Source organism: Heterodontus francisci, chromosome 4, assembly GCF_036365525.1.
Source record: "Heterodontus francisci isolate sHetFra1 chromosome 4, sHetFra1.hap1, whole genome shotgun sequence".
Lineage (NCBI taxonomy): Eukaryota > Metazoa > Chordata > Chondrichthyes > Heterodontiformes > Heterodontidae > Heterodontus > Heterodontus francisci.
In genome coordinates this window covers 93,023,221-93,040,380 of record NC_090374.1, presented here as the reverse complement: position 1 = coordinate 93,040,380, position 17,160 = coordinate 93,023,221, and the positions used below count along the sequence as shown (strand labels likewise).

At 45.4% G+C, this 17,160-nt stretch overlaps 1 protein-coding gene across 1 annotated transcript in view; it reads right to left on the bottom strand.

Moving 5' to 3' along the window:
* Nucleotides 1–17,160, bottom strand: part of LOC137369147 (aminopeptidase Q-like) — a 249,146-nt gene that overhangs the window by 181,593 nt on the left and 50,393 nt on the right. The window contains exon 2 of the mRNA XM_068029875.1: nucleotides 13,523–13,665. Coding sequence (XP_067885976.1) covers nucleotides 13,523–13,665 — 143 coding nt within the window. The remainder of the gene's footprint in view (nucleotides 1–13,522; nucleotides 13,666–17,160) is intronic.

Here is a 17,160-nt window from a genome sequence, read left to right as displayed (position 1 = left end):
CTGGCAAATTAGATTAAAGGATAGGTCAATAGAGATGCAGTGGCAGACATTTAAAAGGATATTTCAGAATACACAGAATAGATACATTCCAATGATAAAGAAAAATTCCAAGGGGGGGGACCTGCTATCCGTGGTTAACTAAATCAGTTAAAGATAGTACCAAACTTAAAGAAAAAGCATATCAATGTGCAAAGATGGGAGGCAGGTCAGAAAACTGGACAGAATATAAAAAACAGCAAAGATTGACTAAAAGATTGCTAAGGAAGGTAAAATTAGAGTACGAGAGAAAGCTAGCTAGAAATATAAAAACAGATAGTAAGAGTTTCTATAGATATGTAAAAAAGAACAGAGTTAACAAAGTAAACCTTGGTCCTATAGAAAGTGAGTCTGGGGAATTAATAATGGATAATAAAGAGATGGCAGACGAACTCATCAGGTATTTTGCAATGGTCTTCACTATTGAGGATACAAATAACATCTCAAAATTAGCTGTAAGTCAGGAAATGGAAGGGAGGGAGGAACTCAAGAAAATTATAATCACCAGGAAAGTGGTACTGAACAAATTGCTGGAGCTGCGGGCTGACAAGTCCCCAGGTCCTGATGGACTTCATCCTCAGGCCTTAAAAGAAGTGGCTAGTGGGATAGTTGATGTGTTAGTTTTAATTTTCCAAAATTCCCAAGATTCTGGGAAGGTTCTGCTAGACTGGAAAATAGCGAATGTAACTTCTTTATTCAAAAAGGGAGGGAGACAGAAAGCAGGAAACTACAGGCCAGTTAGCTTAACACCTGTCTTAGGGAAAATATTAGAACCTATTCTTAAAGATGTTATAGCAGGGCACTTAGGAAAATTGAAAGTAATCAGGCAGAGTCAACATGATTCTGTTAAAGGGAAATCATGTTTAACCAATTAACTGGAGTTCTTTGAGGGAGTTACATGTACTGTGGATGAAGGGGAACTGGTGGATGTACTGTACTTAGATTTTCAGAAGGCATTTGATAAAGTGCCACATCAAAGGTTATTGCAAAAAAAAAGGCTCACGGTGTAGGGGGTAACATATTGTCATGGATAGAAGATTGGCTAGCTAACAGGAAACAGAGAGTAGGTATAAATGGGTCATTTTCTGGTTGGCAAGATCTAATGAGTGGTGTGCCACAAAAATCTGTGCTGGTGCCTCAACTTTTTACAATTTATATAAATGACTTAGATGAAGGGACCAAAGGTATGGTTGCTAAATTTGCTAATGATACAATGATAGGTAGGAAAGTAGGTTTTGAAGAGGACATAAGGAGGCTACAAAGGGATATAGATAGGTTAAGTGAGTGGGCACAAATCTGGCCAATGGAGTATAATGTGGGAAAATGCAAAGTTGTCCATTTTGGCAGGAAAAAAAAACAAAGAAGCATATTATCTAAATGGTGAGAGATTGCAGAGCTCTGAGATGCAGAGGGATCTGGGTGTCCTAGTGTATGAACCACAAAAGGTTAGTATGCAGGTACGGCATGTAATTAGGAAAGCGAATAGAATGTTATCGTTTATCGCAAGGGGAATTGAATACAAAAGTAGGGAGGTTATGCTTCAGCTGTACAGGGCATTGGTGAGACCACATCTGGAGTGCCGTGTACAGTATTGGTCTCCTTATTTAAGGAAGGATGTAAATGCATTGGAAACAGTTCAAAGAAGGTTTACTAGACTAATACCTGGAATGGGTGGGCTGTCTTATGAGGAAAGATTGGACAGGCTAGTCTTGTCTCTGCTGGAATTTAGAAGAGTAAGAGGCGACTTGATTGAAACATATAAGATCCTGAGGGGTCTTGATAGGGTGAATGCGGAAAGGATGTTTCCCTTTGTGGAAGAATCTAGAACCAGGGGTCACTGTTTAAAAATAAGGGGTGATCCATTTAGGACAGAGATGAGGAGAAATTCTTTCTCTCAGTGGGTTGTGAGTCTTTGGAACTCTCTTCCTCAAAAGGCGGTGGAAGCAGATTTTGAATATGTTTAAGGCAGAGGTAGATAGATTCTTGATAAGCAAGGGGGTGAAAGGTTATCGGGGGTAGGTGGTAATCTGAAGAAATCAGTTATTGAATGGCAGAGCAGGCTTGAGGGGCTGAGTGGCCTACTCCTGCTCCTAATTCGTATGTTCATATTGCACTGTGCACTTTAGGAAACACACAACTAGATAAAACTGTATGCTTCAATCATGCTGCTGCCTGGCATTCACACCAAACAGAATGAATTAAAAATGGTGTCAATGAGTTAACGAATGAATGCCCAGATGGCACCATAGGCAGTAGTATACAGGTCCCCTGAGACATCTGGAAATTAGTTTGTGATGTAAAATTGAGAGCCATGGCTGCATTTATTACCACTGGCAGAGTTTTCTGGGAAGATGATGTTGGCTGCAGATCTTCATGGAGAAGCTGGAACAAGCTCTCTTACAGCCTTTCCAGGCAAGGAGCTCACTGAGGTTTTCATAAGATCTGCGTGGCCTGTAATTTTTTGGGGGGGAATTGTAATATGTTGTTGGAAACACCCTTCTGCTTTCCTCCATGTTGTACTGCTGCTATTCCACCTTCAGTTAAACTGCCCACTGGGAATCCCCTAACTGTAACTCTGACCCTACTAGTGGGGATGGAAAATCTCAGTGATAACACAGGTCCTCAGGCAATCAGATGCCACATCTATTCCCTCTTGTAAAGCAAAGGTAAAGTACAAAATATCTCTTCTATGTCCAGCAAACACTCCTCAAAGATGTTTCTTAGACTTCAAATTTCAAAATAAAGCCTTTCCACCTGTCTCTGCTGTTGCTGGCAACAGGTACACCTCTTTTAACTTGTTCATTGCCCTTACTACATTAGGGACACATCCCAAGTTTTTGAAACTCCAACACTGTATTTATTATAATATATCCTAATGAACTCCCAGCAGCATCAGGATGTCCACACATGAAAGCTCCCAGACCACCACAGAAATGTCAACATAGTCATTGCAAAGTGGAAACCCAACACATCTAGTCTCACAAGGTACCACAAGAAATGTCAGTATCACTGCAAAACATATATAAATGTGGGGCAAAGGGTGGCTGGGATTTTACCCTAGGCGGACGGGAGCCTGCCACCAACTGAAAAGTCAGTGGCAAGCCCGCTTCTGCCTCGCCTGGGGATCTGACCCAAATTTTGTGGGTCCCCCGGCTTTAATTGTTCTGAGGCAGGACTTCCACCCCCTTGAGGTAGGAAGTCCTGCCTAATAGAGCTGCCGGCCAATCAACGGGCTGGCAGCTCTTAGCCCCAGCAGCGCCACCAGGAGCGGTGGCCACTGCTGGGACTACAGCCCAGTGTGAAGAAAAGATGTCAGGGAGCCTGGAACCAAGGTAAGTTTTTGTTGCCTCGCCGGGGGTAATCTGTTGGGCCCTGGCAAGGCCAGGGTGGTTGACTGGGGGGAAGGGGGGTGTTTTGGGTGCTGGGGTAGTGGGGGCGGCACTCCATCGGGCATGGGGTGCCCGAACATGTGGGCACCGCCTCCCCCCCCCTCCACCCAGGTCCGGACGAGAGCTGCCTGCTTTTGTCAGGCAGCTTCTCTCAGTCCTCGGTTGCCCGAACAGCCACAGGTAAAATCCCCATGGAGGCGGCGAAGGCCCTTAAGTCGCCATTAAGTGGCCACTTGAGGGCCTTGATTGGCCTGTGCCGGGTGGCCCGTTTTTCGCCGCCGCTGCCCTGTGTAAAATGGTGGCAGACGTGGTAGCAGGTCGGGAAGGGCCCCCAGGGTCTTCTCCATTTTACGCTAGACCCCCCCCACCCCCCCACTGTCACCTACGGCGCTCTTTGGGGTGGGGGGGGGGGGCGTAAAATTCAGCCCAGTGTCTTTCTTCAGACTAATCTTAGTTGAAGTGCCTTTTGATGTCCAGTTGACAAGATTAGGCACTAAATGAATGTTATTTATGTTAATTTTATTTTTAGATAATGATAATTAAGATGATTGCTTTATTTAGATTATTTGACCCACATATTTCCTTTTCCTTGTTACTTCGTGTCCCTCTCTCCTTGGGCCTATGATGGCATTCTTCCTCATCTCATCCCTATACTGCTTGTTCACCCACTTCCAATGCTATGTCACCTCCAGATATTCTACCCACCTTCATACTCAGGCCTCAGATCCTTTCTGTCTGTCCGTCACCACCACCCACTCCCAACCCACAGGCAGTGATTAGCCACCCAACCTTGGCCTGTCTTGGGCCTCTATCCCACTCCCTCCTCTTCACCTATTTCCCAGCACTAAACTGTGCTCCAGCAATTTATTTTTGAAAGCATATTGTTATGGGCAAGTGAGGAAGGGGTCACAATCACCCCTCTTGCCCTTCCTCTTATTTGTCGCAACAGGGTTTATTCCTTTTAAACAGTGGATGTGCTTACCACCTCTGTGAGTGTTTTACCTTTTACCTTTACTGTGGTCGTGAAAGAACCAATCAGATAGGTTTTCTTGAGTTTAAACAAGAAAGAGATAAGTTTATTATACTTAACAATCTAACCCCGATTTAAAAATAATTAGAAATACACTACTCATTCATGCACACATTCACACGAGAATCACACACACACACAAATAGATTACAGACGGAAAAATAGATTTGATGGTTGGATTAAAGTCCAGAATAAATGAAACTTAAATATACAGTGTGTGGAGTGAATGATTAGGTAAGTCTTCCATCTGAAGCTGTTCTCTTGAAGTCCTTGGTTGGTCAAAGTGCACTTTGGCTGGCCTGCTTTTCGCAGGGTTTTCTTGGAAGGCAGAATTGTAGTTGGCTCTCTTCCCCTGATCATTGGCTGTAGCAGTCAATAAGCTTGGAGGGTCCCCAGTCGCAGACGGTTTTCATACTTGATGTTTTCTGGGGGGAGAGAGAGAGGGAAGCATGCAGCTTTCTCTGCTGCTGCAGTCTCAGATACTCCTTGTTTTCTGTGAGCGTAATAAAACTTCAGTTTTTTCAGAGATGGACAGACGGTCACATGGTTCTCTCAATCCCCTTTGTTTTTAATGAGATACAAGGTTCAGAATTGGCTCCACAGGCTCCAGGATGCCAATATTTACACTTGGAGGGGTTTGCTCTTTCAATGTGACAGGATGGCCTTCACTGCCAAGCTAGTTAAGCAATTCTAGGTAATTCAATTACTTAGAGCAAGCCATTGTTCTGGGTCCATGGCTCCTCAGACTTTTGTCTGCAGTTGGGCCTTTGAATGTGCAAAGGTGTTTCAGATACAAATTGCGGTGGCCATCTTGGCTGCTTTTTTTTTGGTAAAGTTACTGTAGGATTTTTTCCATTAAAAGTCGAATGAAAATTTCCAACAGATGATTATCTATTTCTCATTTAGCATATGGGTTTTTTTTGACAATATATATATATATATATATATCACTATAGGTCAACTGCACTAAGCACAGAAACCAACTCTGAGTTCATGCTGCTGGTGAGGATGGGATGGTGGGGGGAATAAGGAAGGAATAGGAGGAGAGAGATAAAGGGGTGCTTCCCTTCACTGCTTTCCTTGCATCCATTCAAAATGAAGACTAAAAATGCAATCCTGATGCAAAAACTGGGAAATTTAATAGAATCATAGAATGGTTACAGCACAGGAGATCATTCGGCCAGTCATGTCTGTGCTGGCTGTCTGAAGGAGCATTTCACCTCGTGCCACTCCCCCGCCTTCTCCCTTCAGCTCTTTCAGATTCATCCTTTCAGATAATAGTCTAATTTCCTCTTGAATGCCTCAGTTGATCCTGCCTCCACCATACTCTCAGGCAGTGCATTCCAGATTCTAACCACTCGCTGTGTGAAAAGATTTTTCCTCATGTCGCCATTGATACTCTTGCCAATTACATAAATCAGAGCCCTCTGGTTCTTGATCCTTCCACCAATGTGAACAGTTTCTCCCTATCTGCTCTGTCCAGACCCCTCATGATTCTGAATATCTCTATCAAGTCTCCTCTCAACTTTCGCTTCTCCAAGGAAAACAATCCCAACTTCTCCAGTCTATCTACGTAACTAAAGTTTGTCACCCTTGGAACCATTCTTCTTGAATCTTTTCTGCACTCTCCAATGCTTTCACATCCTCCTAAAATGTGGTATCCAGAACTGGACGCTACACTTCAGTTTAACAAAACTTCCTTGCTTTTGTACTCTTTGGCTGGAATTTTACCGGCATTAAATGTGTCTCTTCGGAGGCGTCCGGATGGTAAAATGAAGCGTGATGACGTCGGGCCGTGTCCCCAGCGTCATTACGCGCAGACGTCATTTTACCAACGTTGGAAGTCGGGCATGAGCGAGTCTGCGCTCTCCGCCCGTATACAAGTAATTGAAAGGTAATTTAGGTCATTTACAAAGCAATTGACTACAATTTTACGTATGAGGTCTGATTTAACGTCCGTAAATCGGCTCGTGGGGTGTGTCGGCCAGCCGGCAGCTACATAAGGGCGGCAGGCATTGATTCAGGAGGGAGTTGGAAGTACAATTTTCAATTTTACTCTGAAATAATTCTAATGCTATTTGTATATCCTGACAAGGTGTGTGACTTGCAACTAGTGCTAAAGGATTCATCTGAGTGTTCTGCACTGCTGATGGGGACCCATCAACTTTGATTTATGTGGTGAAAGGAAGGGGATCTCGTGAGCCAGTCCTAACTGCTGGAAGCTAATACCTGTGGTCAGAGCATCTGGTGAGTAGTACAGCAATGGGAATTGTTCAATGTGGAACTGGATCATCAGATGAGGAGGACCTTGCCCCCATGAGAGACAGAAGGATAAATGTGCAAGGGAACGTGCAACAAGCTGACCCAGTGCACCATCATGATGTGGGAGGGAGAGCAGGTGGCAGAGTCGCCCGTTAGCGAACACATGTCAGGATACGTGCCAACCCAGCAGTAGGGGCATACTGGCTGTGTCTGAGCTACCTGCAGCTGTCAGATCGCCAGTGCAGAAGAAGACTGCAGCTGTCATGGGAGATTGTCACATCTCTTTGTGAGATGTTGGCAGTGGATGTTTCCTCAAACTGTATTGGAGGCCATCCAATGCCGGTCGCTCTAAAGGTTACAATATCTCTTAACTTCTATGCATCTGGCTCATTCCAAGCCTCAGCAGTGGAGTCTCACAAGCAGCAGCGCACCACTGCATCAAGGTTGTGACTGATGCATTGTTCCAATGTGGTAACCAATTCATCACGTTCAAGGCGGACAACACTTGTGAGGCTGAGAGCGCCAGAGGGTTCAGCACTATATCTGGGTTTCCAATGGAACAGGGCGTGATTGACTGTACTCATGTGGCCTTCAGAGCCCCAGCAGGTCAGTTGGGGGCATTGATTAACCGCAAGAGATACCATTCAATGAACATTCAGCTCGTCTGTGATCATCGTCAGAGAATCATGCAGGTGTGTGCACGTTACCCTGGGATTTGTCATGATGCCTTCATTCTCCGAAACTCCCACGTACCTGCACTTTTCAGGCCTCCAGACAGAATGGAGGGATGGATACTTGGCGACAGGGGGTTATCCTCTGAAGACTTGGCTCATGACACCAGTGAGGAATCCAAGGGGTCATGCGGAGGAACGATACAATGAGAGCCATGCGGCCACCACAGTGACCATCGATCAAACTATAGGCCTGCTTAAGATGAGGGTCAGGTGTCTTGACCGCTCAGGTGCAGCACTGCAGTACGCACCTTCAAGGGTTGCAAGAAAAATTGTCCTCTTCTCTGCCTTGCATAACCTGGCAACTGAAAATGGAGAGGCACTGGAGAAGGATCAGTGTCATCGCGATGTGTCATCAGATGACGATGATGTTTCTGATGATGAAGCTGGACACCACTGACTTGATGGTCATGGAGAGGAAGCTGAATTTAATTTGGATCTAAGTGCTCGATAGACAAGGGTGTCTTTAAGAGGCAGACGTTTCCATTGAGAGTCTGTAAATTTTCGCACAATTGGGATTACCGTATGACAAGACTAATTGTGAGGCTCTGAAAGGGCAAATTCACTCACTTTCACGGGGAGAGAGAATGCAACGATGCAATCCTTCACATCATGAGGAACGCCACCCAGGTGTGAGACCTCACATGTTCAATTACTTTTGTTGAGCAACGATGTTGAAATTGACTTCAGGAAAGCCATGACAAAATCTCAGAGAACCCGATTTTATTACAATATTTTATAACACATTCAAATAAGAAACCTTTCAATTCACCCTGTGAACCATTAGTGATGTTAAAGTGATTTCTTAAATCTTTTCCGAGTGCTCTTTCGGGTGCATGATCCCTCGCCACCAGACACACCAGAGGCAGGTGGCTGAACTGTCTGCTTGTGATGACTTTGGCGGACGTCCTCTGCTTGCTCGCGGCCATGAGGACCCCGGAATCTCAAGGTTCTCTTGAGAAATCTCATGAGTAACCTGCAACACCCTGGGATTTCGCTGATCACATGTCCCTGGCAGAGGGTGCAAGGAGCTGGAGGATGCATCAGAGGCGTCCTGAGAGGAGCTCCCATATGCGATCTGCTGCCCCTGTGCCCTTGTGAGGCTCTGACGATCCTCAGTGGTGACATCAGAGGGATGAGCGGCCTCGAACTGGCGCCAGCGCATCAGATTCTGCTCTCTGATGCTCTGGTCCTGGGAGGCCACAATCGATCTGACGTCACGAAGTACATCCAGAACTGGCCCTTCCACTGCAGCCACCAATCTGTCAATGGGGGAAGCCAGATGTTCAATTGCCTGAGAGTGAGCAGAAATCATACTCTGGATGGATGTAGCTAGAGTTTGATTAATTGCATGCATTGTCTCAGGCAGCTCCGCCAGATTTTCAAGGACCGCTTGCTGCACCTGCAACATCTCCCGCCGAATGGATGTTCTCAAAGGCATGTCATCAGCTTGCTGCTCTGCACTGGCCTGGCCTCCCACACTCCTCCGACTGTGTGAGGGATCGGCCGATTCTGCCTCCGGTGGCTGGCCCGGCACCTGGATGTGAAATCGAATCTACGGACACGCAAATCCCAACCAAGGTGTCTGTATCTGCGCTGGTGCTTGGTGCGTCGCTAGGATGTGACGGTGCGCCCTCTGAGGCACCCTCCTCAACCTCAGAGATGGATGGTGGTACAACTGAGACGCTTCCTGTTCCATGCAGTCGGTCACCTGCTGGGAAAATCATATTGATCAGTTTGATTAGAAAGCCAGAGTGGAGAACATGTATTTGAGTCCATTATGGTCACATCAGTGTGATGGGACTTTTGAGGGCTTAATTATGTTCATTAGTAACTCATAACAACATTGGTCCATCAACCTCCTCTCTCCCTGCCCCCTCTCCCCCGAAATGCACTAATACACCACTTTCTGGATCACTCATGATCATGGCCATGTCCACCGGCCTCGCCATCTGCTACGGCTCGTCCTCCTTCCTCCCCTGTTATCATCAATGTGTCCTCCTCCATTCCACTGAGGAATGCTGGACAGACCACGCCACCACCTGTCCGGGACCTCTCTCGGGCGTTGTGTGCCCTCTTTTCCTAATGAAAGAAAAAAATTCGGTCAAACATTTGTGTGAGCATTTCACGCAATCACCCAAATGGGTTGATGTGGCTTTTAACTGCTGTGCCATTGCTGAGCGTGCCCTCATCAATCCCTCCTTAACGTTCATCTCACATCTGCCCATCTTGCATCCCAATGCAAGGAGGCAGCCAGGCAATGATCACACAGGGGTTCCACATTACATCATGAATACAAATACACCCTCTCCCTTGACAAAATAACGATGAGATGAATGAGGAATGCCCCTTACCTGGGCAGATCGAAGCAGGTCATTGAGACGCCTGCGGCACTGTATCCATGTGTGCCGAACAACGCCACGGCTGCTGACTTCCTCCGCGACCTCCAGCCAGGCCCTCTTTGTCACTGTCGACGGTCGCCTTCTACCATCTGGGTTGAAGAGGATATCACGCCTCTCCTCAACCGCCTGAAGGAGGACCTGTAGTGAATCATCTGAAAAACGGGGGGCTGAGCGAGTGTTTCTCCCCTCCATGACTTCCTCCACTTGTGTTTAAATCTCTAACTCCTTCCGCAGTAACAGAACTGTAGCCTCTCAGTGAACCACAACTCCTACTGCTGATTTTTAAACAATGAATGAGTACCTGGTCAATTTCATTGAGGTAAACATTTTTCAAGGGTTTACATCAGACATTCCCAGATGTGGCTCCGCCCCCAATAATGTATATCTTCCCGCCCGCACCAGCCGATTCAGGTCTCAGTTACGCCGCGGGGCCGCTCATTGGCGGCCCCGCGCGTGATGCCGGTGGATAGGAGACGCAGCGTGGGAACGGAGGCCGCATCCGTTTGAGTTCCACCTGTGCCGGAGCCAGCGATTAGGGTAAAATTCCAGCCTATGCCTCTATTAATAAAGCCCAGGATGATGTATGCTTTATTAACCACTCTCTCAACTTGTCCTGTCACCATCAATGACTTATGCATATATACACCCAGGTCCCTCTGCTCCTGCACCCCCTTTAGAATTGTACCCTTTAGTTTATATAGTCTCTCTGCATTCTTTTTACGAAAATGAATCACTTTACACTTCTCTGCATTAAATTTCTTCCACTCCACCAATCTGTCTATATTCTTTTGAAATTCTACACTATCCTCCTTACAGTTCACAATACTTCCATGTTTCGTATCATTTGCAAATTTTGAAATTGTGCCCTGCATACCAAGGTCTAGGTCATTAATATATAATTGGAAGAGTAGGGGTCCTAACACCAACCCCTGATGAACTCCACTATTATCGTTCCTCCAGTCTGAAAAACAACCATTAACACTACTCTCTGTTTCCTGCCAATTTTCTATCCCATGTTCCTACTGTCCCTTTTATTCCATATGCTCTAACATTGCTCACAATACTTCAGTTGAGGCCGATCCAGTGTTTTATACAAATTTAACATAACTTTCTTGCTTTTGTACTCTATGCCTGTTCCTGCCCCACTGAACTTATTTCTTCCTATCTTGACCCTATCTTTTCTCCCCTGGTCCAGTCTCTTCACTCCTACAACCATGACTCTTCTGATGCCCTACGTCATTTTGACAATTTCCAGTTTCCTGGCCCCAACCGTCTCCTCTTCACTATGGACGTCCAATCTCTCTACACCTCCACCCCCCACCAGGACAGTCTGAGGGCTCTCTGCTTCTTCCTTGAGCAGAGGCCCAACCAGTCCCCATCCACCACCACCCTCCTTCGCCTGGCTGAACTTGTTCTTACATTGAACAGCTTCTCCTTCAACTCCACTCACTTCCTTCAAGTAAAAGGTACAGCTCTAGGTACCCGCATGGGTCCTAATTATACCTGTCTTTTTGTGGGATATGTCAAACATTCCTTCTTCCAGTCCTACTCAGGCCCCCTCCCCCAACTCTTTTTCCAGTCCGTGGATGACTGTATTGGTGCCGCTTCCTGCTCCCGTCCTGAACTGGAAAATGTCATCGACTTTGCTTCCAAATTCCACCCTTCTCTTGCCTTTACATGGTCTATCTCTGACACTTCCCTTCCCTTCCTCGACTTCTCTGTCTCCATCTCTGGGGATAGGCTATCCCCTATTATTCATTATAAGCCCACCAACTCCCATGGCTATCTTGACTACACTTCCTCACACCCTGTTTCCTGCAAGAACTCCATCCTATTCTCCCAGGTTCTCCGTCTACAACGCATCTGTTCTGATGATGCAACCTTCCACAACAGCGCTTTTGATATGTCTTCCTTTTTCCTCAAACGAGGATTTCCCCCCGCCCACCCCCCTCACCAACTGTGGTTGACAGGGCCCTCAACCATGTCCTGCCTATTTTCCGCACCTCTACCCTCACCCGTTCCCCTTCCTCAGAGAACTGCAGCAAGGTTCCCCTTGTCCTCACTTTCCACCCCACCAGCCTCCACATCCAACGGATCATCCTCCGCCATTTCTGCCACCTCCAGTGTGATGCCACCACCAAACACATTTTCCCTTCCCCTCCCCTGTCAGCATTCTAAAGGGATTGTTCCCTCCGCGACACCCTGGTCCATTCCTCCATCATCTCTGACACCTCATCCCCTTCCCACGGCACCTTCCCATGCAATCGCAGGAGGTGTAATACCTTCCCTTTTACCTCCTCTCTCCTCACCATCCAAGGCTCCAAACAGTCCTTCCAGGTGAAGCAGTGATTTACTTGTACTTCCTTCAATTTAGTATACTGTAATCACTGCTCACAATGCAATTGCCTCTACATTGGGGACACCAAACTTAGATTGGGTGACTGCTTTGTAGAACACCTTTGCTCAGTCCAAAAACATGACCTCAAGCTTCCGATTACTTGCCATTTCAACACACCCAGCTTCATATTCATATTTCTGTCCTTGACCTGCTGCAGTTTTCCAGTAAATATCAACGCAAGCTCGAGGAGCAGCACCTCATCTTTCACTTGCTTAAAACCTAATACTTTTCTAACCTTTGCCAGTTCTGATGAAAGGCTGGAAAATTATGGCCTGTGCCTCCACAATTTCCACTCTTACTTCCCTCAGAATTTTTGGATGTATCTCATCTGGTCCTGGTTACTATTTATACCCCTACAGAAGATTTTTGGATTCATTTTTACATTAGCTGCCAGTCTCTTGATTTACTCTCTCTTGCTTCTCCTATTTGATTTTTCAATTTCCCTCTGAACCTTCTATATTCAGCCTGGTTTTCAGTTGTATTGTCCACCTGACATCTGTCTTAAGCACACTTTCCTTCTTCATTTTAATCTCTATCACTTTTGTCATTCAGGGAGCTCTGGATTTGTTTTCCCTGCCTTTCCCCTTCATGGGAATATACCTTGACTGTGGCCAAAATATCTCTTCCTTAAAGGCAGTCCATTATTCAGTTATAATTTTGCCTGCCAACCTTTGATAGATAATTACTTAAATGTTTTGACATTCATTCTGGAATTAATTAAGCTTGATGACGATACAGCTGGAAATGTATGGGAGTATTATAACACACAAATCACAGCTAGCCAGGAAATGCTGAGCAAAAGGGTCAGGTGCACAGGATATCTAAAGCCTGCTTGTCCAATTATCCAATCTCATCTGCACCTGTTCTGCACTCGTGCAATGGCATTGCTGAATGGAACACCTACCCTCATCGCAAATATTTTATTTAAATGTAACCAAGAAACATGTGACATGCAAGGGCAGACTTTGCATGTGGGACGTCACCGACAGAAGTGTGGATCTGCAAATCAGTCTAATGACCACGATTTTCCATTCACTGTGGGACATCTTTGTATTTCCATGATTAGATGAGTACTTTTTTATTTTAAGCCAAAATCAGACATTATTGAACCAGAAATTCTCCTCATACTGGTAATTGCTAAAATAATCTCGCATTGCATTACATTACAAACCTACTAACACATATGTAGAATGATATGTGCAAAATTATGTTGCTCTGACTAGTTGGTTTATTTAGATTGCTTTTAGAAGAACAACTTTTATATTCTTACTCACCAATTGCTGGCATGTTAGAAAGTGCCACAAACTGAGGGCGGTGCACAAGCCTAATGTCAAAAGTTGCCTTCATAGCAGGTTCATCAAAGCAGGGGAAAACTGATCGGGCAAATGTTGGTTCCATCAGTGATGCAATGACAGTTCTGATTGGAGGAAAAACAAACAACTTATTGTTGCTCTTTTCATTTAAAATTAAAAGAGCAAAAGTGTAGATGTAGAGAACCATTCAAGCTATGAAACATGGTCTGTCAGCACACCATTTACAAGCCCTAAAGATCAGTAGGCTGAGATCTTGCAGGATCTAGCAGGGCGGCACAGTGGCGCAGTGGTTAGCACCGCAGCCTCACAGCTCCAGCGACCCGGGTTCAATTCTAGGTACTGCCTGTGTGGAGTTTGCAAGTTCTCCCTGTGTCTGCGTGGATTTCCTCCAGGTGCTCCCGTTTCCTCCCACATGCCAAAGACTTGCAGGTTGATAGGTAAATTGGCCATTATAAATTGTCCCTAGTATAGGTAGGTGGCAGGGAAATATAGGGACAGGTGGGGATGTGGTAGGAATATGGAATTAGTGTAGGATTAGTATAAAAAAAGGGTGGTTGATGGTCGGCACAGACTCGGTGGGCCGAAGGGCCTGTTTCAGTGCTGTATCTCTAAATAAATAAAATAAAATAAAATCCCAGGATAGAGCCTACTGGTGTCCTCAGCATTGATCGTGTCAGATTATCTGGTATAACAGAAGAGCACCACATTTTCTTGGGGCTAGTGTGGTGCCCAATTCCACTATAAGTTCATCTTGGGCATCTGCCAGCTTGCTGCTACTGGAATTTCCACTGCCTGGAGGCCATTGGGCAGAGGCTCCCCAGGCCTTGATGTACCCCAAGACCTAAACAAAGATAACCCAATAAAATATCTCAGTCAAAGAAATTCACTAGTTTTTTTTCTGTGCACGCACATGTAAGTCCACAAGGAGACCAGCAGAAGATCTAAGAATATGCCAATTCTGGGCCTCATGAGCAAGTTTCCGAGGGTGCTGTTTGGAGTGGAATGTCCATCTGTCCCAAACATGGCCCTTTATATGGGTGGTTGTGCCCAAGGGAGGGAATTTCCCCAGTCCCAGTCTAGGTTTCAACAGGCTGCCAGTACACTGGGATGAACAAAGCGTACCAGGCCATTCAGTAGCCCACCCAAAGGTCCAGGCTGGAGTCCTGGCCAGGACTGCCACAGAAAATATGTATTTGTAGGAAGAGACCAGCTTTTCACAAACGTCCTCTGAAGTTGGAGCTGTTGGGTCAATATTCAACGCTGGTCTTTTACACTCCACAGAGGGTGAGGGAAAGATTGTTAGGGTCTGAAGTTCTATTAATGGATGAAAAATACCTGGTAGTTCAAGATAATAGGGTGAACAGGTGTTAGGTGTTAATTGTATTCAAGTGTGTATATATAAAGAGCCAGCCAGCACTGGCTGTTGGTATTGTTAGGAGAGCAGAAGTAAGCTCTGTAGCAAACAATAAACAATCTCCACCAAAGCATCCTAGTCTCAGTGTCTTCTTCACAAACAGGTTTGGAAATTTCTCTAACAAACATTACAAGTTCATGATGCCAGCAGGGAAACTTACCCATTGTGCTGATTCATTAAATGATGGGCGGCACAGTGGCACAGTGGTTAGCACCGCAGCCTCACAGCTCCAGCGACCCGGGTTCAATTCTGGGTACTGCCTGTGTGGAGTTTGCAAGTTCTCCCTGTGTCTGCGTGGGTTTCCTCCGGTTTCCTCCCACAGCCAAAAGACTTGCAGGTTGATAGGTAAATTGGCCATTATAAATTGCCCCTAGGTGGTAGTGGAATATAGGGACAGGTGAGGATGTGGTAGGAGTATGGGATTAGTGTAGGATTAGTATAAATGGGTGGTTAATGGTCGGCACAGACTCGGTGGGCCGAAGGGCCTATTTCAGTGCTGTATCTCTAAATCTAAAAATTCAAATTAAAGGGGCTCCTGCTGTTTCCATGCCCCTAGCAGTACTAAACCATCACAATACAAGGAATAATTGATTATCTAATGCCACAATTATTCTTGAAACTGAACATGCAAAATTGATAGGCAGGAAAAGACCCACTGGTCTATCATGCTTGCCCAACACCATGTTGGTCGGAGTATCATGACCATTGTGCTATTTACCAGACTTTCTATTCTAAGTACCTCTCCCCCACCCCCCGCCACTCCCCACCCCCAGTTGCCTGCAAAATCAGTTGTGCTAAACCTTTAGGTTTGAAACAGGATCTTTCTCTGAAGAAGCATCAGTTTCCTACCAACCCATGGACAAACTGGGCAGAGACAGGCTCCAGAACAAAAGAAAGGCCACAGTTCTTAACTATTGGCAAAACAATGCAGGACTCAGGAGCCAGCTACTGGGCACAGCCTGTAAAGCTCCCTGTGTCTCATATCAACTGAGCATGTCTGCTTTACATCAACTTGATTTCTGACACCTAGACAGGACGCCTTCAAATACTGATTATTTTTCAGTATGTTGTACATTAAAGTTTTTGCAGTAAAACATGCAAGGAAATAAGTATGTTATCTTCAAAATGCTTCTTCCTACACTAATTTTCTCTTTTAAATGTATAATATAAATTAAGTTCATTGTATATTTACTATATAGTCTCAGTTCATTTTCAACATTGAAAATGTTATAAGAGCAAAATACTGCGGATGCTGGAAATCTGAAATAAAAACAGAAAATGCTCGAAATGCCCAGTAGGTCAGGCAGCATCTGTGAAAAGAGAAATGTTAACATTTCAGGCTGGTAATCCTTTGTCAGAACCATTGAAAATTTTAATATGGTTGTTGATCATCTATCCCTGTGGCAAAGTGTTCTGATGAAAGGTCACAGACTTGAAACGTTAACTCTGTTTCTCTCTCCAGAGATGCTGCCAGACCTGCTGAGTATTTCCAGCACTTTCAGAGTATTTTAAACTGGGTACACAGTAAGACTAAATGAGCATCTCAGATACTGTCTGGAAATTGGTTAGGGAACAGTCCCATCTGAAATAGGCAGGCGGTTCACAAACATTTTTGTCCCAAATGTCCACAGGACCAGCTGTGGTCAGCCGGAAATGCAAAGTGAGCACAAGGAAATCGCCCAGAACCCAGATTTAACAGGTCCCACCCCAGGATGAGAGGTTTTTCCAAGGCTTGGCTGGGGAAGAACATACGAGAGACAGTGTTAACATATTTTCTTGTCAGATGACATTGGCTGCAGGACTTGTGACTTGCCAGCAACATATTTCCCAACCCCTACATCGGGGCACAGGCAATCATTGCTGGCGTGGTAATTGGTGATCTCCTCCCAACCTCAGATACTCCAAAGATAACCATTCCCTAAGTATATGGGATCAAGGCGTGGGCACTTGGACCGCTACGGGAGACCATAGTGCCAAACTACAAAATGCTTTACAACAGTGAGACTGTCATGTTTTTACATTATTATGCTAGCTATTTTTCCACTTCTATCAGCAGACTTTGCATTCCCTATGATCTAGAATATACCTCTGTGCCTCAGACCAAGGTAAACAATTGTGAGACTCAGGAATTGCAACAGAGAACCCTTAGTCTGTACATAGAGTCATAGGGCTGGGAGGCGAAAGG